This window comes from Leishmania martiniquensis, chromosome 33, assembly GCF_017916325.1.
Source record: "Leishmania martiniquensis isolate LSCM1 chromosome 33, whole genome shotgun sequence".
Classification (NCBI taxonomy): domain Eukaryota; phylum Euglenozoa; class Kinetoplastea; order Trypanosomatida; family Trypanosomatidae; genus Leishmania; species Leishmania martiniquensis.
Window position 1 is genome coordinate 1,563,125 of NC_090168.1, and position 22,238 is coordinate 1,585,362.

Here is a 22,238-nt window from a genome sequence, read left to right on the forward strand (position 1 = left end):
TTTTGTTTTGCCGTGTGCACGTCGCGCAGCTCGAACGCACACGTGCAGAGGCGCAGAGACACGGTTTCATGCGCTCCTTCGCCTGTGAAGCGCTTCATCACGATCAGCGCACGCACATACGCGGGTGCCGTTGACAACTGCTTAGCACGCAGAGCAGAGGGGGGAGGGAAGGAGCTCCTGCAGCCCCTCTTACTCGGCAAGGCTAAGGACACACTCTCTCTCGCTTCGCTCTCTATTTTCGACCCTCCCCGCTCTGCCCGTCCTCATCAGCGCACGCCCGCTGTTTCTTCATGGCCATCTTCCGCTCACCCGCCCCTCTCCCACCTTTCTCACCCTTCATGCCCTCTGCAAGTGCCCCATGCCATAATCACTCTCCAAGAAACGACGCCGCTTCCTTTCCATAAATGAGCTGGTGCACCTCTGGTCAAGTTGCACGCCTCATTAGTGCCGCTCGGCTTCGCGGTGATGTCTATGAGGCCACGCGCAAGTCGGCCGACATGCTCTTCCTTGATGTGTGTGCAAACGCCGTAAACGCCGGCGATACCCTCATCGACGTTGCGACGGACAGTAGTGCATCGCCTGGGCCGCGCCTCAACGCACTTCTTGCCGCCGAGTCGCTTTTCACAGAAAGGAGCTGGCGTGAAGGGGCGCATTTCAGCGACCGGAGCGCCGTCACCAAGCGCCTCGTATCCCTCGTTGTCGCCAGCCCCTCCTTCCAGCCGCAGAGTAAGGTCGATGCGGGACTGCTGCGCTGCCTCGGACTCATCGTCGCGCTGGAATTCCCGACGACGGAGTGGCAGGAGTGGCTGCGCGAGTGCGCAGTAGGATTTGCTGCAGGCAACACTCGCAGCTGTGCGGCACTCTCTGCGGTGGTGGAGGAGAGTTACAGAAATTACTCGCTGTGGAATTATCTGGCTAATGACACCGCGGGCTTCCTGCTCAATGCACAGATCACTACACTGCCGCTACGGACAGCGGTCACGCATTTCTTCCTTGGCCTGATGCGCAAACGGCCTCGTCCCAGTGTCGAGCACGAGGTGGCCTCTGCAACACATTGCCTGCTGCTCTCTGCCGCAGTTCGGCGGCACGTGCTTGCGGCACTCGAGCAGCATGTACAGGAATGTGATCAGACGGCAGGATCTTCTTCCGCTTTCTTTGTCGCAGACTGCGCCGCGTCCTTCGCTGTGGCCTCCCGACTCGTCGCGGACGCCGAGTCTGCCGCGGTTGTCTTCCGCTGCAGCGCTTTTTTCCTTTCCCGTCTTCAGACGGCGGCAGCGGCTGTGAACTCACACGTGTGCGCGGGGCTGCAAGACTTTACGGAGAAACTGCTTGAGAGTCTCATTAGCACACTTCAGCTCTACCCCGATGTGGCCGGCGCCGATGTCACCGCCGAAGGCCTCCTCTCGTGCCTCGTGCACTTCATGATTCGTGTTGACCTGGAACAGTGCGACGCGGCGCAGTTGTCTTCTCTGTTGTTGGAGTACTTCATCGACGATGAGGCGGTTCCCCTGGGCTGCGGCAGCGGCGACGCGGCAAATCTAGCAGCGGCGGCACTGGAGCTGTATCTAGAGCACAACCACGCCCAGCGCCCTTTCGCTATTTCGGCCCTGACAGCCCTCCTGCGCGCGACCCCGGTCATGGACGGGCCACTCACTGAGGCAGTAGCACTCGCCCTACGCTCCATTAGCCGTGTGTACGAGGCCAGCGACGATGTCGTCATTGACGCACTGGACGGCGCTGTGCAAGGGGAGCTGCTCACGCAGCTGTCTCACCTCCTTCTCAACACCACCGACCCGCGTGCACAGGTCATGCTCATCGATGCGCTCGCTCACTGTTTCTACCGTTCGCAGAACCAGCCGCTATGCGGCCAGCTTGTGGACCTTCTTCAGCAGCTGTACATGCGCAGAATGGAATCTACGGACGGGTATGGCTCGTGCGTGCAGTGCGCGTGCGCCTACGTGGCAGGTCGCCTTGTCGACGAGCTCCGTTCGCGCGCATGGTGTGGGGAGTTACTGTCGCCGGAATGGGCGCAACTAGCCCTGCAGCAGCTGTGCGACGGAGACGCGTTTGGTGTTTTCAGCGCAGCGTCAACGCTGTGTACTCTTCTGTGCGTCACACCCGCGAGCGCTGCGCAGCTTTCGCAGCATGTTGCACTGCAGGAGCAGGGTCTCACCCAGCTCTGCCACTACGCCACCCTTCGCGGCGTTGCAGCACTCCTAACACTCATATTGAAGCATGTCGCCGGCCTCTCTCTCACGCCATCTGTGCGGGCATTCTCACCGCCCAACTGCGAGCTCGTGATGCGATCTTGCAACGTTGTGGTGAGCTTTTGCCGCAATCCATCTCCGTCGCGCCATCTTGTCCTCCGCTCACTTGTTGACCTGTTTGCTGCCTCTACGCGAATGTTGCTGCGCGGTGATGCGCGCACGGCTGGAGATGTGCGAGGTGCTGAAGCGCTCGCCTCGCTTGCAGCTGCTCTCCTGACTGAGGAGTACGCGCTGGAACTGGCGCAAGAGGAGCCGAGCTGTCGGGGCTTGGCTACGTTTGCGGCGCTCCACACCGCAGCCTTCGTGCGCGCTCAACCGTCGTCGGGGCTAGCTGCCGCGGCCATTCTTTTGGGAGCTGTGGGGTATGCGGTGGAACACTTCTACGCCTCGCAGACTGTTTCATGTGTCTGCGGCCACCTCGCCTGTGTGCTGCTTGCCCAGCCGGCGCAGCTGGACGAGGAGGCGCCTCGCGTGCTGCACTTGCTGTTTCGCGACGGCGTAGACCTCAGCGAAGGTCGCAAAGGTTTCAACTACGGTGGTGTTGCCTTTCTGGTGTCGCTGCTGCTTCTTCGCTCACCCACGCGCTGCTTCAGGCCGCCTACTCAGGGGATGCCACCAGAGCGGTCAGCGTTGCAGAGCATCTGTCAGGCCTTCAACGTGCGTTCGGCTGGTGGCTGAGTCTCGCTCCCTTTATGGACTCCATCCAACTTCTGTACTTTGCCGCTGCCACGTGTCGTTTAATAGACGCGGTGGCGGCGCAGCCGCCGGAGGTGCACATGTGCTTTGGCAACCTGACGGCATGTCGTCACTACATTCCGCCGTCTGCGTACGTAAGGAAGCCACCATCACGCCCCCTCACGGGCGGCCATCTTCTGCAGCATCTCGCCGTCGCGTGGATCGACCTCGAGGCTCGCCACAGCCGCACCAGCAAACCGCAGTTGTTCGAGAAAGAGCTGCATCCGTACCTCTTATCATTTGGAATCCAGTACGAACTCCTCTGTGGACATAGCTTCTCCTCCAGCAGCACAGGGAATCTCGTCAAGACATCACCAAACGAAACGACCGCCGCCGTCCTCGGGTACATGACACACCTCGGTTGGGCCAATGCACTCGTCGAGGCACGGAAGCAACTGCTTGCCGCACGCGTATGACGTGATCTGCGTTGAGAAGGGGCTGCGAGTAGGGGAAAGCGGAATGTTCACTCCGCTCCCCACCAGCCCTCTCTCTCTCTCTTGCGCGATAACGGAGATGCGAATAGCACACGAAAAATAAATGGTATTACAGCATTGAGGCTCAGCTGTTTCTGCATCTGCATCGCTTTGTGGGACGGCCTGCTACGAGCGGGTACACGGGTGTACGTGTCGGTTGCAATGTGCACCGCACCTTGCCGTGTGCGCTTGTGTTACAGAGCTGCTTCTCTTCAGCCGCACGTTTGCTGCTCTTCGCGCATACACGCACTTCCCTCTCTTCCCTACCTGCATCTCTGTCTTCTGTTTCCTCTCTGTCTCACTGGCGAGACGAACGGAATCGACTCGCCGCTCCACACACGCTGCCCTTCAGCTTAACACGAGCATTAGAGAGCATTATGGTGCGCATGCACGGCAACGGCCGGGGCAAGGCCTCGTCCTCCCTCCCTTACCGCCGCACTCCCCCGGCGTGGCTCAAGATCGCGAGCCGCAACGTGGTGAAGATGGTGTGCAAAAGCTCCCGCAAGGGTATGATGCCCAGCCAGATCGGCATGGAGCTGCGTGATTCCATGGGCATTGCCCAGGTGAAGAACGTGACCGGCCGCAAAATCCTGCGCATCCTCAAGCACAACGGCCTTGCTCCGGAGATCCCTGAGGATCTCTACTTCCTCGTGAAGCGCGCCACCCAGATGCGCAAGCACCTCGAGCGCCACACGACGGACCGCGACACAAAGTACCGCCTCATCCTGGTCGAGTCCCGCATCCACCGCCTGGCGCGCTACTACAAGCGCGTCAAGCAGCTGCCGCCCACCTGGAAGTACGAGTCCAGCACGGCTTCCGCCATGGTCGCGTAAGCATCGAAGTGCAAGGGCGGGGGGGACACACGCCGCTCGCCCCCATCCGTCGACGCGGCGTATCGCCCCTCTCTGTCGTGCCGCTTCCCTTTTTTGACTCCCCTTTCCTTTTTTGCCTCTCATTTGATTTTTGATGAAAAAAAGGCCAAAGAGTGCATTCGCATGCGCTCCCAACCCCTCATATTCCCACCCTCTTCTTCGGCGTCTCGGGTGGTAGCAGAAGGGGATGAGGGCGTTTGACGCGGTGCCGTGCGGGCTTTGCAAAGGCGCGCGTGGGCGGTGACCGGTATACGCGCCCTCTCTGCCGCGTGTTATCTCGGTGGTCACATTTGACGTCTGAATCGGATTTGCCTGCACTGTGGCTGATGCCTACATGGAGAGGACTCCACGCAGATGAGAAACGCATACACGTGTGTGTATGTGTATGGGTGTGAGCCTGTAGCCCACCGTCTGAAATATTCGCTCTCGCCCCATCACTCCTTTCCCTCTCTCCCTCCCTTCTCGGTAAACCGCTTTCCGCGGGGCGCCCTCGTTTCGCGATCACATATGCACCGACTCTCACCTAATCGTGCACATGCAGCTGTGCGTGCTCACCGACCACTGTACAGGGAGTGCTCAAGACGGGTGTTGCCGCTTACATCTTCTCGGGCCCCTCGTCACCTCGGCGCCCTGCGCGCCGTCGACCAATGCGGCGCTCGTGGGCGGTGCATACAGTTCGAAAGACGGCGCTGCTGTCCTCCCTCCACATCTCGAGCTTAGTGAGCGAAGAGAAGGCAAAGTGGGAGAAGAAGAAAGAGGAGGCAGCCGAAAAGGGGTTCGCCCGTCGCGATGGCACCGATGACAGACTACTCATGAGTCAATTGTTCGGGGCCCCTGAGCGCATCAGCGGCGGCGTGGCGGTGGCCAACCTTCCGCCCAAGGAGCGCGACAGGACAGACTTTGACGAGTACCGGCTCTTGACGACCGATTTCACTTCACTGGTCACGCCGCACGGTGCGCCAAGCAAAAGCGGCCTCGGTGCCGGCTTTGGCGTGAGAGAGGATAAGCGGCTTGGGTTCCTGCGGCCGTGGAAGCCTCTGCAACCCCACACCGGGTCTACCGCGATTGTGCCAAAGTTCGACGAAAACGGCCTACCTATCGACGAGGCACTCACGCCGGCGCAGGTGATACAGAAGCGGAAGGAGTACATGAAGAGCTTTGAGGGCACCATCATGAGCGCCAGCGAGCACTTTCTTCTCGTGGACCTCGACTTCCAGAAGGATGCTGTGCTGTTTGGTAACACGCGCGAGGAATTCGAGCGCAACGTAACAAAGCTCAAGAATGTCATCATCGCCTACAACAGGTGGGAAAAAGCGGACAACCTTTACTATTACGCCACAGTGTTGCTGAAGCTGCTCACGGTGTGGGTTCTCATGGAATGCCTCCAGCAGTTCTACGAGCTGCGCCTCTTCTCTTCCCACTTCGACGATTTTGTTGAGGCCATAGAGACAGAAATAGCCACGCTTGATGTCAAGCGCAAGGCCGACTTCGCAGACGCTGCGGAAGAGCTTAGCCGTCACAGGCCTGACTTCCAACCCGTTCTGCAGGCGATTGCGCGTGAGCGCGACAGACTCACGGATGCAGGGAAGCTGGAGGCTGAGGACGCGGGGGCGGCGCAGCAGGCGAGCTCCCGTGTAGGTGGACTAGCTGATCTGGCGTGGGAGGCTTTACGGGTGAACAGCGGCTGTACACCGACGACGGCGCAGCGAGCCGCCACGCTTTCGGCTCTCGATGTCAAGAACCCAGACGCCTCACACCCGATGGACACTACGTTCGAAGAGCGCCACAACAAGCAGCGGCGCAAAGCCGACGAGCTACATGAGATGCGCCGTCTGGCTGCGCTCAGTGGAGGCTCCGCCCCAAACGGCGTCTGGGCACATGTGCGGAATCGCATTGGTGGCATCTTTCACGCCCCGCGTCGCTTGCGCCCCGAGGAGGTGCTGCAGTACTCATATGCGGGGAGCCCCACCAGCATCTCCTCCATGCGGGCGCTGCGCCGGATTCTGCTGCCACGCTCTGAGGATGTGGTGCAAATTGTTCGGGAGCAGATGATAGCTTACAAGGCGGAAAAGGAACGGCATTACGCACACGCGCTGTAGGCGGCGCGGGCGACGGCCAAATGGGACGCTGCCTCAGACGGTGGAAAGAAGAGGTAGTGATGCCCCCTCTTCTCCCTCCTCGCCCGCACCATCGGCGAGCTCTCTCCCATCGAGCCGGCCTATGGCGGCTCTTCATTGTCTTCACAGACTTGGGCTCTGCCCGACATGGCGGTCCTTCAACCTCCTCCCTCTCGATCCCCCTCGTCCACTCTCCCTTGAGCAGCTCTATTTTCGCAGATAACGTAATGCGCCTCCCGAAGAAGCCAAACTGTGCCTCGTGGCAAAAAGAAAGGACAATAAAGGCATGCATGAGCCGGACGGCGCGGCTACAGTCACAGACCCTGGCCATTCTCTTCGCCGGCTGCAGCCCTTACGCTTACCATCACCGCCACCGCCTGTGCCGTTGATAGTCCTCGTCATGAGCGAACGAGTACAGGTGGCGGGTCGCCGGGCTGCTGCTTTTTGCGTGACCCGCCTCACCAGTTCGTTCTGTGGTGACGATAGCACGGGTGCACACACTTGACGGGGCCGCGAGTGTTTGCTACAGCACCTCGCAGGCTATTCTCATCTCTCTCTCTCCCCTCTTCTCCCCTCTCTCGTCACCCATTTCCCTTTTGCGCACATGACGCGCAGGCCTCCGTCCCTTTGCACCGCTCCCCTTCAAAAAAAATCCATTCACGGGCCGCTTCTCTTTCTCTCTCTTTTGTTCCTTCTGTAGGGGCAGGATGCACAGCCGCGGCAGCGCCGACGATGGGAAGGTGCTTATCCGTCTGGATACGTCGGGGCTGGAGAGCCGGCTCAACGCGCTGACAGAACGATGGGAAATGGCTCAGAAAAGCCTTCAGGATAAAGTCGGGGTATGCGCGGCCGACGTGCGATCCGTCGCCGCCGACGTGGATGCCATTCAGCGGTTTCTTCTCTCGTATCACAGCTGGGGCATGACGGGCGCACTGGCGGTGCATTTCGCTGAGAAGGGGGATGACGCAGCCGAGATACCTGCGCAGGGGCTGCTTGATGGCGTTGCCGTCGACGAGGGTGGTTCAACTGAGAAGCTGCTGGGAATGGCCGCTGTGGCGCGCCGTCTCTTGGCCGAGAACGAGGCCCTCCGCACGTCGCTCGGGTCTGCAACAGCCGCCCTATCCACGCACACAGCGAGCAACGACGCCATGAAGCTACAGCTGAAGCAGCTGCAACAGCAATCAATACAGCAATCAGAGCAGCTGCGATGCATTTTCTGGTCCCTTCGTATGCTGGGTCTGGCAGTCGGCGACGGCTCGGTCGAAATGGACGAAGATTGTGCGCCGCTGCTCCCTAGTCCTTCCACAGAGTCCACAGCTGAAGCGAACTCGACCGAAGTCGTTCTTTCCCGATCTCCCCTTTTGTTGTCGTTTCGGCAGATTCTGCTCCGCGACCTCACGGAGCGCCTGACATCCGTCGTGGATCAGCAGTCGAAGGACTTTCACGACGCGGTCGCCCACCTCGAGGACCGACTGCAGAAAGGCGGGCGGGGTCCCTCTAACTCGATAGGCAGGCATTCTGCCGGTAGCAACACAGAGCTTCAAGAGACTGTCCGCTCCTTGAACAAGCGGCTCAAAGACATAGAGGAGCAGGTGGTTAAGCGAGACGAATTCATGTCGCTGATGCGAGCAAAGGCTGACACGCTTCTGTTGCCGGCGAAGGCTGACAACGCGGCACTGACAGATTTGGAGACACGCCTGGTGGCACGGTGCGCAGAGCTGAAAGAGCGGTGCGCCTTCGCCGATGCAGAGCGCGCCGAGTTTCGTGCACTGCTGCGCTCTCTCATTGTTGCCCAACCGCATCCGACACCCGCCGCAACATTACCGAGTCGCAAGGAGATCTCACCAACGAATAGGCAAGCGCCGTCTGCTGCGCGAGCACAAGGGGTGCTACTGGGCGAACTTCTGCCGACAGTTAGAAACGGTCTCTCTGTCACAGCGTCGACGCCGTCGTCTCGGCACGATGCGGCCGTCTCTTACCCACGTCTCTCTTCAAATACTCAGCAGCTTTACCGAGTCGTGGGCTCTTCGCACGGCAGCAGTGTGCACGGTGTCCCTCTCGGCTTGGCGAAGAAGGAGCATGCGAAGCCACCTGCGAGCCTCGAAGAGCCGCAGCGGGGGAGCCCACAAGCGAATGCACCTCCCTCACTGAACGCTGACGTTAATGTCGTCGCCATTGGTATGACGGCGACGCAGGGCGCCTATGCCGCCTTCGTTTCGGAGCAGCTGACACGGCGGCAGGTTGCCTCGCTTCCGACGCTTCCATATGAAAGGGTTCCAAGCCTACAGTAAGGTTGCTGTGGAGAATGGCAGGACGGTGGCTGGCGCGTCGTCTGCATCACTTCTGCCGTATCGCTCGCTCTCTCTCTCTGGCGCACAACTCCCGAAGAAATCGGTGCATATCTGCTTTACGGTTGCTGCACCCGCCTGCCCGGGTCGTCGACTCTCCTCCTCCCGTCCTCTCCACCACACCTCCTCAAAGCGTCTGCGTAGCGGGGCGTAGGGCCAGTGTGGTTGTAAGGGAATAGGAAATGATGTATGATAGCCGCCGCTACTCTTTCTTTCTGTTTACCTTCGGTACGCATGAACGGCGGGTCTTGGCACGTTTGTCTTTGCCGTCGTGCGCACGTGTCGTAGCATCGTGCCTGCTCACACGGCTTGTATGTGTGTCTGCATCAGAGTACGCGCCTTGTTCTCATCTCTGTATCTCTGCGTTGCTGCTCGAAGTCACACTGAACACCAGTTTTTGAACTGTACCTGCATATCTATATCTGGGGGGGGCGATAACTTTTTCGTGATGTGCACTGAAAGAATCCCTTCCTGTGCTGCGCTCTGCATTGGTTCAGCGTGCACTCTTCCTGTCCTCCCCCGCCCCCAACCGACCCCTGCCGGCTCTCTTTATGCCTCTCTCGCTCACCTCATCCACCCACATCAGATCTTTGCAGGACAGGTGAGCTGAGTAGAGTCGGCGGAGGAGGGTATGCGCGCCCCCTTCGCATCCGTCTTGGGTCCAAGAAACGTACGCTGCTGTGGGTCCCCACATCAGCGCCCCTCCCTCTCCTCTCTCTGTCCCCCTCTCCACGTGTCCGCCTTCTGCCTATCCTACAGTCGTCTCTGTGTTTCTTCGCAGCAGTGGGGCGGCGCCGCCTTTCCATTCGCACGCGCTCTTTCCCACCCGTCGCAGTGATAGAACCGAGCCTCTTCTTCGCCTCCATGCGGCTCGCTAATCGCCGCCTGACAGTCATACAGGGGTGCGTGGCGCCACTGTCGGTGATAGCCCTTTGTCTTCTACTTGGGCCCAGTGGCTACATGAGCAACTTGGCTGTCGCGAGCGCCACTATGACGGGCGCGCTCACGTCACACACATTTAACGCTACCCTCGACGGGGCCGGCCAGGGGTCCAATTGGCCAATGACCACGGCAGCGCTAAGCGCTATCCTGCCTACAGTCAACGAGACAGTGTGCGAAAGTCTGCTCGAATGGGCCAGCCAATGCCACGCATTTCTCATGCGTGTGTCCGCGACCCAAATCGGCCTACAGCTGAGCTTGACCACCTCCAGAACCTCGTCAGGGAGCGCCGTATACCACCTACTTTCCACATGGGTCAACGAAGAGAGCGCCGCTTCTTTGCAACTGTTGACAACCCTGACGGCGGCCTGCGCCAGAGCTCTGCGTACCTCTCTTGCCAGCCTCACCCTTGCTGCAAGCGCCTATACCGTGCCGTGCCGCAGCTCGAAGACGTATTCATACCTTCCCGCTTGCGCACCCGCAGAGGTTCCGGTGACAATGGTTTACATTCTCAAGCCGTCCTCTGACGTGAAGGCGTACTTCTCCGCGTACCTATGCGGCGCCCATCCAACGAAGATGTGCAACGACAGCATCGTCGTTCACCCGCCGTCGTTGGAGTCGCCTTACACTCTTCTAACGATAACTGGCTTATCGAAAGCGTTGGAGGCGGTGCTGGCCTACGTCGCTGACGCTCGCGCTGCTTTTGTCGGCTCACCGCAGGTAATAGGTCCGAAGGTGGGCGACCCCTCGGCGGGCGTGATGGCGGAGGCAGTGAAGCTGGAATACAAGGGCTTCTATGCGGTACTCTTCTCCACTAACGAGAACGACCGTACCTCCTCCCCCACTACCCGTGTGACGCTTCAATGTCACACTAGCTTCGCTTACTGGGCCTTGATTCTCATCGCCTTTCTCCCACTCGGCGGCATCTTTTTCCGCTACGTGTGGTATCGTGGACGGTACCGGGGCAAGAAGCAGGAGCGCTGCCGCGTCGTCGATGATGAGATGCGCATCATACAGGGGTACATAAACCCAGCCGATGCACAAGGCGCGGGGAGCGGGCCACCGCCTGGCTTCGACCCAATCGCCACCGGTATCAGAAGCGGCACGCCGAAGTGGGTCATGGATGCAAACGGTAATTATTACGACGCCAACGCCTCGGTGAACATGGATGCGGTAGTGAACCAGATGTACGTGGGCGCTGGCACTTATGAGACATACCAATACGCAGCCGAAGGCGCGAATGGCGCAGGTAGGGCAGAGGCTGCCGCCGCGGAAACGGCGGCATCACAAGAGCCGCAGCAATCTACCAACGCCATGGGCGTCGGCGCGATCTTCCAGACCTACGTAGACCCGGAAACGGGAGAGGCGTATCAGTACGCCAGCAATGCGACTGCCGCAGGACAGGAGCAGGGACAAGCACCCGACGTGCCCGCTGCCGAGCATGGCGGAGACGGCGCAATCGGTGACGGCTACCAAACCTACGTCGATCCCAATACTGGGGATGCGTACCAATATACAACGCTAAACGCGGAGGCACCCGAGACTGGGTACCCGTACGTAGATCCTGCGACAGGGGAGACATACCAGTACGCTGACGCGACTGGAGCGAGCACCTACGATTACGTCGACCCAGTGACCGGCGAGGCCTACCAGTACCCCGCCGAAGCTGAAGAGAGCAACACTGGGGCAGTGGGGTGGGGATATGATGCTAATAATACCGGCAACGTCTACGTAGACCCCAACACGAGAGAGATGCTCCAGTGAGGGGCATCTCAGCGCTGAAGCTGTGCCTGAAACCGCCTTCGTGCAGCAGCTGCCGCGCCCGTCCCTCCCCCTCCGATCCCCTTCGCCGCTAGGTGATGGCGTGGCCAACCCTTTCGCGCTCGTTTGTTTGCGTGAGTTGCTCCTTTTCCGGAGTACTTCACCTTTTCCAATACGCCTTTTTGCGTTTCTCTATCTCTTTCCCCACAGCAAAGCAGCGAGCAGATGTGTACGCGCCTACACGCACGCGCACGCCAAGGGCTGCTTCCCATTGCTCCTCCACGCTGCCTCTTTCCTCCCTCCCTCCCTCCTCCACCCAATCCAAATCCTTTGGGAGGAGAGCTTCACTGCCGACAATGCTTGCTGTTCTTTCTGCCATTCCTGCAGCCCTGCCTTTCAGAAGAAAACTGGACGCGCAAAAAGGCGATTGAGCGCTTTCGCGAAGCCTGGACAAATAGAAAGCTGAACGGTGCATACGCGACGGCATCATCGCCCTTGCCTGTGATGGACGGCGGCTACACATCCCCGCTGGCTTCCTTCTCCTGGTAAGCTAGACTTTGGCCCGCCCTCAGCAAACCAACCACAGGTGTACAAAGATACACACGCGGCACCGCTGGCCCATGTGCCCCTCCGACCGACTCTCCTCTCTCTCTCTTGTCTTTTCTGCTGGACTTCTGATTCTTTGAATGCCGCACCTCTGCTTGACCCCTCTCCCCCCACACTTATGCACACACACGTGCGCGGTGACCACACGACCTTTCTCCATCTTCATAGCACTTTGCTCTGCCTGGCGCCGCTCAGCGTCTTTTGTACGACCCGTGCCACGTAGCTTCGTGTCTGCTTGCTTCCAGGCCGCACTCGCGTACCCAAGCACGTCTGCATCCTGGTGACGGAAGGAGGCTGCGATCGTTTACTCGGGAGTACGCACGAAGGAACAGGAGCCGTGAGGCAACGTCAACGATGGACTCCGAGCGGCCCCAGAAGGTTCCGAGAACGGAGACCAAGACGAAGGAGCTGTTGCGCACAACTGTCGCCGATGGCCCCTTCAGTCTCCTAGATACTGCCATGAAAGAGAAAAAGCGTGTCTTTATCCAGTGCCGCAACAGTAAGGCACTCCTGGCGCACGTAATCGCCTTTGATAAGCACTTCAATCTTGTGCTGAAGGGTGTTCAGGAGATCACGGAAAGCCATGGCTCAGAGCAGAAGCAGCGCACCATCGAAAATCTCTTTTTGCGTGGCGAGTCCGTCATTTTCATCGTAAAGCTGCCTTAAGTCACCAGCTCGGCAACAAGAAGTCGTAGTACATGGCGGCAGCAGGCGTGCGGTGAGTGCTCCCGGGACTCGCGTCGCTCTCGCTTTCCCTGCCTAGTATCTGCCGTGGCTTTGCTGCTCCTATCCACGTGTGACGCTGGTGCTCTGTGCTATGCCCCTTAGCACGGCAACCGCCGGTATAAGGGACTGGGCTCGACTTTGGTGCAGAACGTGGCATAGACGGTTAGCACTGTGATCTGTTTGGTCTATGCGGTGAAATGGGCTTATTCGTCGGCCTTTGTTGCCAGCAAAGCCCTTGAGCGTCAGCGAGGGTGCCGGTGTTGGGCGTGCTGCAGCGTGTCTGTACACGTGAATGTGTGCAGATATGGATATATGTTCGTGTGCGGCGCAGTACGGTGCTAGCCGTGAGGTAACAGGCAAAGAGCACACTAGCCCGCTGTTGGCAATAGCAAGGCGGCCCAACGTCCGAAGGGCGGTGCCTGAGAGGGGTGCACATAACGCCGTTCAGCAGTGGTACAGACAAGCGGTCAAACCCCACTTCATGGAGCTCCTCAGTGCCGTTTTTTTAGCCCTGTCACAAAGTTTTCTATGGCGGCTACATCTATTCGCCAATGTCTGATGCGTATATGCTGGCGCCTAGAGTTGTGGCGGGAGAGCGCTGAGGCAGCGGTATGCATGCGTCGGCATCATCTTTTGGTACTCTTCTCCTCGAAGCGTTACCCTATATCATGCCCTCTTCCCTGCGTTTCCCCGTCCAGCGCCCCTTTCTCTCCTGCCATGACCTTTTTTTGTTACGTCACCTGACACACGATGAGGTGGTGATTGTAATTTGTAGCACACATCACAGGTGCGTGCACCCACAGCGATTCGTCATGAGCTGCAATGACAAAACACCGTCGCCACCTTGCGAGGCACCGACAAATGAGCCGTACAGTGTAGCGTGGCATGCTACTGCTCTGTTTCTTGTGCTGAGTAGCTCCCTACTCGGAACTATGCTTCCAATCCTCGGCAAGCGTGCCTCTGCGTTTCGTGTGCCTGAATTTGCGTACGCCATTGGCAAATCCCTTGCAACGGGCGTGATACTTGGCGTGGCGCTTATTCACATGCTGAAGCCGGCTAACGATTCTTTGACGAGCGAGTGCATGCCAAGCGCCATCCGTAACCTCTCTAACCCGCTCGCATACATCATCTGCCTCGCCTCTCTGGCAGCACTGCACTCCCTGGAGGCGTGCTTGCGTGCGTACTTCGACAGCTGTGGTATTCATCTCGTTTCTCCGGTCACCAGTGGGGAGAGGAAACACTTACTCGCCGACTCGCAAGCTGGCGGTTCATACTTCCACTCATCTGTCTCTGCCTTCGATGATCCGGAGGTGAGTGGCGACTTACACATCCTCTCTGCTGTCTTGCTGGAGTGTGGCGTTTCGCTGCACAGCCTGTTCGTGGGCCTCACTGTTGGCGTATGTGCCGATGCGGAGCTGTTCACATTGATGTGCGCCTTGTCGCTCCATCAATTCTTCGAAGGTATTGCGCTCGGCTCTCGGCTCGTGGACGCAGCTCTGAGGCCACGCACCGAGCACGTGTTCGCCGCCGTCTTCGTTCTCTCGGCTCCCTTTGGCACCTTCCTTGGCGTCCTGTGCGTGTACGAGGGCGTGATCAACACCAAGGGCGGCTCCTACCTCCTGATGCAGGGCATCCTAGACTCGGTCTGCGCCGGTATTCTGCTCTACGTTGCGTTTCAGCTACTGGTGAGCGACTTCTACTCCGATATGCGGTCGAGCATTCACAGCGTGCGGTCGCCTCGCTGGTTTCTGCTATCCATGCTGGGAGCCTTGTGGGCAGGCGTTGGTATCATGACGCTGATTGGGCGGTACTTGTGAGAGGTTCTCGACGAAGGTGTGGGTGGCTGAGTTCAGCTGGTGTGAAAGAGGGTCAATTAAGCGCACCCTGCTGCTGCCCACCTATGTGGGCAGCAGCTGTGTCGGTGCTACTCTCGCTGCCGCCCAGTCACTTCCTTTTCCCCTCCCCCTCGCCTCCTCCCAGTCGACTTTTCATCCTGGCCGATCTTCAGCTAGCGTCGTAACGCACCGGCACAGTGGCTCAGAACCGAAGGGAGTCTGAAATGCCTTAAAACTCAGTGGCGTCCTACCCCCTCCCCCTCCCTCCCTTTTCCTCTGCCTGGCGCAGCTGCAGCGTTCTTGTCCGCTCGTGTGCATCCTATTATGTTGTAGTGGTTCTGTTCTGCAGGCGCTGAACAGTCAGCCTGCGCAGCGCTGACGTCTGTTTATGTGACCAAAGGGCGGTTTTTTTCTTTCCTCTTTTGTGGCTGCCGGATGCAGCGTGTTCCCCTCTACGGTGTGACTCCGTGCCTTACGCAGTGGACACCTGCGCATCTGACCGTTTTTCGTCTCTCTTCATGCAGACAATGTGCATCTGCACTCTGCTCATCGTGTATCGTTGAGAGAAAGGAGGTGGCGTCGCTGGGCACTGGCGCACGCCAACTGTTCTTCTGCTCGCGACGTTGATTCTTTTCCACCTCACGTTTTCTCCTGCGTAGGCCTCTCACCCTGGCCCTGGTACGCTCTACTGGCATGCACAAGGCTGCAGAGCGGTCCTGGGGGGGAGGGGGGCGAAGGAATGCTCACGGGCTCCCATAGGCCCTGCTGTCATCGCGCCCTTCCTCTTCTCGCCCTTCACCTAGTCAGCGTAGGCGCCGCTTCGTTGTCATCCCTGCTTCAAGGCATGGATCCCAGCCGCGTCTCATTGAGAAGCTCTGCCACAGACCCTATATCTCTACAAGGTCGCTTGGCGACACCGCTGGAGAGGAAAACGCTTGATGTGAAATGTGCGCGAGGTCATGGGTACCGGTGCATCTCGAACACAGTCATGCTTGGCATTCAGAACAACGACATATACAGCACTTCTGTATCGAATCTCAACGTTTGACAGTGACGCTCCCTGTGCTCCCACTTACGGCGATGCCACAGAGATCTTCGCTGGCAGTACGATTGAAGGGGTCATCTAACTGCCAGCGAGCCGCGGTGGAGGAGCAACTGCGCAGCAGCATGCACTCGATTCACCACCGACCGACGCCGGAACCGTGAACACCGACCCATCTTTGACATCACACACGGTTGCCAATCTGAAGAGTCGGGCTGTGACATCCAGAAAATGTGGCGGCCTACTGCATCCATATCGTGGGCGAAGAGGCCCATGCCATTGACATTATAACATCTGTTTTCGCTGTCAGCAGTCCCTGGGTGTGGCTCGCTTTCTCAACCGCCAACAGGCACGCGTGGCCGATGCGCACAAGGAAGTGTCTTTGCACAGTTTTGGGGCGGGTGCTGCTCGTGTATTCCTCTTGACGGAATTGCGAGCTCAGCATTTTCTAAGGATGCTTCATCTCTTTCTACCTCTGGGAGCTCCTCAAGTCATAGTAGACGAGCGATAGCACAGCGCGTCGACATCTGAGCGCGCTAGTGGGGAGCGCCTTTGGCAGCCCTCACAACACGCTGGAAACGGGCGGACTCTTTTCCTGACGCGCGCAAGGACAGTCCTCTGCATGCGTTTGGTGAACTGCAGCGCGCGCGCAGACACACACGCACACAGCCACAGTTTAGTAGTTCTGGCGGCGCAACTCGTACAGCAGCGGTCCCGTGAGCTAGCGCGAGAGCCTTCTCACGCTGCACGACTGCGGAAGCCTACGCTGTAGACGTAGGAAAGGGCGGCAGATTGTTGCGCATCAGCGTCTCGGGCGTTTGCATGCGCATCATGCCTCTGTTCGGAAGCTCCTCGTAGACCTCATGCAGTGTGCGTGGGCATGTTTTCTCCTGCTTTTACTCTTTGCCCTACATTTCTTTTGCTTTTGTTTCGCCGCTGGGGAAAGGAGACGTCTAACACTGCAGCGGCGACCACAATGTGTTCGTGCGTTTGACGATGATCATCGGATTCGCGTCTTCGCGTTTGCGCCACGCCTCTGCAGAAAGGTGGCGGCTGGCTTCCTCACGCATCTCGAGCGCGACAACTATTGCCAACGAAGACCGCCAGCAATAATCCTCTGTGGTGAGGGAACTCTCTGTCTATAGTCTGCGTGCTCAGGGTGCCTCAGGGACTAACATCAGCACGGGCATCTGAGAGATGTAACTCGTTCAGCGTGCCTGCCACCCCTGCGGTGCTTCCCCGTGTGCGCACCTGTCCATTGGAGCTGCGACATACCAGCGTACGCTTAGTCGAGCGTCCATGTCTCTCTCTCGCTCTGCTTTTGTGTTCATCTGACAGTCCGATGGAGGAAGAGGCTATGAGCCTCAGTGCGAACTCTCACGCCTCAGTCTTGAGGGCCCTCCTGCCCGCCTCTCCTCGGCGTAAAGGCTGCGATTTGTCTCTTGACTCCTCACATTTCTCCACCCGCTACGCCTCATCTCCCCATTTTTCTCTTGTCGAGGCGACTTCGATTCCTGCTCTTGACTCTCTGCGCAATGACTGTGGAAACAACGCGCCCGACACACACACGCTCCCTACAATAGCAGTGCATGGCATCGATTTCATTTGTCCCTGTCCCTCCCCCCTTTCCCTCTCCCTCTCTCTGATCTATCGCATTCTCGTCGAAAGAGACAGCAGACAGACGTTCTCAAAGTGGTGGTCCTCTGGCTTTGGAAGGGTTCATCGCCTTGTGGACTGATCGTTCCGCCTAACCTTTGTGTGAGGTGCGCCTGCTGTCTCTGTCAGGGGCATAGCACACGCAGACGCACAGAAAGGGAAAAGTCAAGCGCAACCGCACAAGTATCATACGCACAAGCCCATATTCACGCCTCTCCGCAGCCCAGGAGCGCCAAGATGTCAGCCGGGACCGCAGCCACGGTGGAGTTTACGGCCCCCAGCCAGCGTGTGAAGATGGTGGACATGCACCCCAAGGAGCCCATCTTCATTTCAGCACTGTACTCGGGTGGTCTCAACCTGTATAACTACCAGACGCAGGCACTCGTCCGCTCTTTTGATACTGGTACAGGTCTTCCGGTGCGCTGTGTCCGCTTTATTCCCCGTCTGCAAAGCTTTGTGTGCGGATGTGATGACATGAACCTGCGCGTGTTCAACTACAACACGATGGAGCGGACGAAAATATTCCAGGCCCACGAAGACTACATCCGCTGTGTCGCTATTCACGACCAGCTGCCCCTGGTGCTGTCGTGCGCAGATGACATGACTATTCGGCAGTGGGACTGGAGCAAGGGGTGGGCACTGCAGATGACCTACGAGGGGCACCAGCACTTCTGCATGGCCGTCGCCTTCAACCCAAAGGACTCCTCATCGTTTGCCTCCGCCTCGATGGACTGCACCATCAAGGTTTGGCGCATCAACATTCCCACGCCGAACTATCAACTGGAGGGTCACGAAGATGGAGTCAACTGTGCCGAGTTCTATCCGCGCGGCGACAAGCCTTACCTGTTGAGCGGCTCCGACGACAGGACGGTGCGGTTGTGGGACTACCAGACGAAGGCGTGCCTGCAGGTCTTCTCCTTCCACGAGGACAACGTTGCGGGTGTGCTCTTTCACCCGGACCTGCCGGTGATGTACTCCATCTCCGAGTCGGACAGTATCGCCGCCTTCTCTACCGAGACGTTTCGTCTGCTATACTCCTGCAACCACTCGGACATGGGACGTGGGTGGTCCCTAATATCGAAGCGCCACTCAAACATGCTCATTGCCGGCTTCGACAACGGCGTGCGGGTCTACAAGGTCGGCGTAGACAGGCCCGTCTTTTCCATGGACGCGAACGGTCGGGTCCTTGTCGCGACCGGCAACGAGATAACGCGCATCGACATCAAAGCCGTGGATCCGGAGACGCCCGACGGTGAGGTGATCAGCGTAGCGACAAAGGACATGGGCACTGTCGAGGCCACCGCACGCTCCATCTTTCATGCCGCAAACGGCCAGTTCATCGGCGTTCTCGGCGACAGTGATTACACCATCATCTCGTCCCTCTCGCTGCGCCCAAAGTCGTACGGGCAGTGCTTGTCTTTTGTGTGGGGCCCGGAAAGCGGCGCCTACGCCGTACTGGAGGGCTCGGCAACGCTGAAAATTTACAAGAGCTTTAAAGGGCGTGCCGCACTTTCGCTGCCCGAGGTAGCTGATAAGCTGTTTGGGGGACCGCTGCTAGCGGTGCGCACGAGCAGCAGCATCATGTTTTATGATTGGGGCACCCTTTCGCTGATCCGGCAGATTGACGAGACCCCAACAGCGGTCGAGTGGAACGGGTCAGGTGAGCTCGTTGCGCTCGTCACGAGCGGCAGCGTCTTCCTCCTCAAATTCAATCGGGACGCTGTGGCGGAATACCTTGAACAGAACAATGCCACCGGCGACGATGGCCTCGACTTCTCCTTCGACCTCGTGGAGGAGCTGGATGAGAAAGTGCGTGACCTGGTATGGGTGGGGGACTGCCTTGTATACATCAATCATGTGCATCGCCTCAATTATTATATCGGTGGTGAGGTGAACAACATCGCGGTGCTGAGCCGCAACCAGTATCTGCTCGGCTACTTGCCAAAGGAGAACCGTCTCTTCTGCATAGACAAGGAGAAGTGCATTACGAGCTACCTCCTCCAAGTGCATGTTATCGAGTACATGGCCGCCATCGTACGCGAGGACTTTGGGGCCGCGAATGCACTCCTCCCCACCATCGATGCGAGCCTGCGTGACAAACTGTCGCGGTTCGTCGAGTCTCGTGGGCTGCTGGAGACGGCGCTTGAGATCGCCACCGACGACGAGCACCGCTTCAATCTGGCGGTCCAGCTAAAGCGGCTGTCATTGGCACATGAGATCGCCAGCGCGGCAAACGTTACGTCACACTGGAAGCAGGTAGGCGACATTGCGTTGGAACAAGGCTATTTCGACATGGCGATCCAGTCGCTGCATAAGTGCAGCGACTGGAGCGGTCTGCTGCTCATTTATACATCCCTCAATGACATGCAGGCGATTTCACGCCTCGGCGACTCCTGTCTGCAAAGCGGGCAAGCGAATCTCGCCTTCACCTGCTACCACCTCACTCAGCGCCATGCGGAGTGCGTGGAGCTTCTGCAGAAGACGGGCAAAGCAGGTGACGCAGCCTTCTACGCCCGCACCTATTGCCCTAGCCTCATCGAGGACGCTGTGGCCAAGTGGAAGGTGTCCGTTGCCTCGATCCCTCGTGTGAGCCAAGCGCTAGCTAGCCCGGCGGCCTACCCGAACCTCTTTCCCTCACTGCGCAATGTCGACTCAACACCGCCAAGAGGGCCCATGTTTGGCACCCTGACTCCCGCGTCCGGGTCGGTGAAGGCGAGCGCCGCGGCTAACTGCACACCAGACGGAGACCCTCTGAACGCGCAGCCACCGCAGCCCACAGCATGTGCATCGCTTCACGGCACACAAACTGCAGCAACTGTCGACACTCTCTTCCAGCCGGTGGCCGAGGCCCCCCCGAGTTGTCTAAAGACGCTGACGGAAGCGTTGGAGATATCTGCACACTCGCCGCCGCCCGACATTGTGGCAACGACAACTCATGTGCCGGACGCATCGACCTTTCACCACCACGCCGACACCGAGTCCGGTGGAATGCAGGCGGCGGTGGTCCATGATGACATTTGGGGCGATGATTAGTAGAGAGCGGCTCTGTCGTCAGGGCCCATTGAAGAGGTGAGAGAGGGGGAGCGAGAGAGAGAGCTTGGCTTGAAGTAGGGTACTGCGTGCCTGCTCGATGTGCGCCGTCGTTACTTCGATGCTGTTTTGCAGGCGTTCATCCGCGAAGGAACAAATATTCAAACGGGCGCCCCAGTGAGTGTGTTTGGTAATAGGTGTGTGTGTGTGTGCTTGGGGGTGGGGGTCAGGTGCAGTGTCGCGGTGTAGGAATGGTCTCTTGTATTGGAAAATTCAGAAGCTGACAGAAAGAGTGAGAGCGACATTTACTACGGGGCAATGTGGCGTTTAACTCCATCCGCATGGGCTGAAAGTGGTGCTGATATGTGGGGCATTTAATGAACGGCCTCTGTAGACGATCGTGAGAGAGACCGCCTACGCATGACGCTGTGCGCGCGGATATGCCCATCGGCAACTTCATGGTCCTGACGCCACAATCACGCCGTCGCCGCACCGCTTCTGTCACGGTGTGCTGGAGAGCTGCGTCATTCCACGGCTGCGTACGCACACTCTACGGCTCCGCTCTTTCCCCTCCCCTTCCGCCCCCCTCTGCTGCCGCATGGGATGACCTTCGCCGAGGGTGTTATTTGACCATCGCGCTATCTTCTTCATCGCGTGTAAATGGTGTTGGTTCTTCCATCACGGCTGGTGGGCACGAGTCCTTCTTTGGCGTGTATTTTTTTGCTTGTCCTTGCTGCCTTCTGAAGGCTCATCCTGCAGTGCAGCCACCCCCGCCACAGGCTTCACCTCGGCGCGCGGCACTTCTCCATCCGCTATCGGCAGCAAGCTCTGCTTTCTTTGCGCCAAAGTAGTGTTGCTCAGCCTGTCCACCAGAGATGCTCCAACTCCGAGGTCTGGCGTGCGTAAGATGGCGCGCTGTACAGCGTTTTGTGGTTCCGGTGTTTTGCACAGATCGACGCTACGTGGCTTTAGCGCCTGGAAAGTGGAAGTGCGGCTGCGGCCTCCACAACTTCGACTTTCACCTAGAATGCTACGGCTGCCATGAAAAGCGCACCGACCTTCCGGACACTAAGCATACCTCGCCGTTGTCGCTTCTGAGTGACATGCGATTAGATGATGATGACGCCGCAGAAGAGCACTACAGCAGCACCGCGCGGGATAATGTGCATCTTGTCGAGGGTGTTTGGATGTGTCCGGCCTGTTACACCTTCAACGGTGCGGTACGTGTGGCGTGCATGTATTGTCGAGAGACAAGGTCGCACCTGCAGCTCCGCAAGGCGGCAGATGAACGAGTGGACCATCACGCTAACGGGTTCGAACAAGCTGCGGCGGCCACTTCAACGCATCTCGCGGAGTCAGAAACAGCGGCGGCGGCAGGCGCGGGTTTCTCCTCTGCGCGCTCGGGTGATTCTGTTCCTTCACAGCCATTCAAGAAAGGGGACTGGTATTGCGTATGTGGCGCGCACAACTTCTCGCGCAACACGCACTGCCTCAAGTGCCACGCTCCTCGGGCATCGAGCAAATCTGAAGCGGAAGCGAAGGGGTTACCAGGGAATCAGTCGGGTGACTGGACGTGCCCGGAGTGCGAGATGTACAACTTCTCGTGGCGAAAGGTCTGCAAACGGTGCAATCGAGCATTACCAACGGACGATGGCGCGCCCGCTCTCCTTCGGAAAGCCGCTGCCACGACGGCGAAGACGGCTTCCGGTTGGGTCTGCGAAGTGTGTCACTCACTCAATCCTGCCGAAGATGCTGCGATGTGCGCGATTTGTGGAAGTCCCATGCGCGCGTGAATATATGCGGTGCTTCTGTAACCCGATTGTAGCTGCGG

General features: G+C 58.7%; 8 protein-coding genes across 8 annotated transcripts; all 8 read left to right on the plus strand.

Moving 5' to 3' along the window:
- Positions 1 to 404: 404 nt before the first annotated feature.
- LSCM1_02829 (uncharacterized protein) lies at positions 405 to 2,945 on the plus strand (the record flags this gene model as incomplete). Its single annotated transcript, XM_067320396.1, has 1 exon — positions 405 to 2,945. One exon carries the CDS (start codon positions 405 to 407, stop codon positions 2,943 to 2,945), a length of 2,541 nt encoding a protein of 846 aa, XP_067175771.1.
- Positions 2,946 to 3,852: 907 nt separating this feature from the next.
- LSCM1_02830 (uncharacterized protein) lies at positions 3,853 to 4,308 on the plus strand (the record flags this gene model as incomplete). Its single annotated transcript, XM_067320397.1, has 1 exon — positions 3,853 to 4,308. One exon carries the CDS (start codon positions 3,853 to 3,855, stop codon positions 4,306 to 4,308), a length of 456 nt encoding a protein of 151 aa, XP_067175772.1.
- A 686-nt stretch (positions 4,309 to 4,994) lies between these two features.
- Positions 4,995 to 6,446, plus strand: LSCM1_02831 (uncharacterized protein; the record flags this gene model as incomplete). The annotated part of the gene is made up of 1 exon (XM_067320398.1): positions 4,995 to 6,446. One exon carries the CDS (start codon positions 4,995 to 4,997, stop codon positions 6,444 to 6,446), a length of 1,452 nt encoding a protein of 483 aa, XP_067175773.1.
- A 725-nt stretch (positions 6,447 to 7,171) lies between these two features.
- Positions 7,172 to 8,755, plus strand: LSCM1_02832 (uncharacterized protein; the record flags this gene model as incomplete). Its single annotated transcript, XM_067320399.1, has 1 exon — positions 7,172 to 8,755. The coding sequence occupies one exon, from the start codon at positions 7,172 to 7,174 to the stop codon at positions 8,753 to 8,755; it is 1,584 nt and encodes a 527-aa protein (XP_067175774.1).
- A 3,717-nt stretch (positions 8,756 to 12,472) lies between these two features.
- LSCM1_02834 (uncharacterized protein) lies at positions 12,473 to 12,784 on the plus strand (the record flags this gene model as incomplete). Its single annotated transcript, XM_067320400.1, has 1 exon — positions 12,473 to 12,784. The coding sequence occupies one exon, from the start codon at positions 12,473 to 12,475 to the stop codon at positions 12,782 to 12,784; it is 312 nt and encodes a 103-aa protein (XP_067175775.1).
- An 872-nt stretch (positions 12,785 to 13,656) lies between these two features.
- Positions 13,657 to 14,661, plus strand: LSCM1_02835 (uncharacterized protein; the record flags this gene model as incomplete). Its single annotated transcript, XM_067320401.1, has 1 exon — positions 13,657 to 14,661. One exon carries the CDS (start codon positions 13,657 to 13,659, stop codon positions 14,659 to 14,661), a length of 1,005 nt encoding a protein of 334 aa, XP_067175776.1.
- Positions 14,662 to 17,614: 2,953 nt separating this feature from the next.
- On the plus strand, positions 17,615 to 20,410 carry LSCM1_02836 (uncharacterized protein; the record flags this gene model as incomplete). The annotated part of the gene is made up of 1 exon (XM_067320402.1): positions 17,615 to 20,410. One exon carries the CDS (start codon positions 17,615 to 17,617, stop codon positions 20,408 to 20,410), a length of 2,796 nt encoding a protein of 931 aa, XP_067175777.1.
- Positions 20,411 to 21,282: 872 nt separating this feature from the next.
- On the plus strand, positions 21,283 to 22,200 carry LSCM1_02837 (uncharacterized protein; the record flags this gene model as incomplete). Its single annotated transcript, XM_067320403.1, has 1 exon — positions 21,283 to 22,200. One exon carries the CDS (start codon positions 21,283 to 21,285, stop codon positions 22,198 to 22,200), a length of 918 nt encoding a protein of 305 aa, XP_067175778.1.
- Between the last annotated feature and the right edge of the window lie 38 nt (positions 22,201 to 22,238).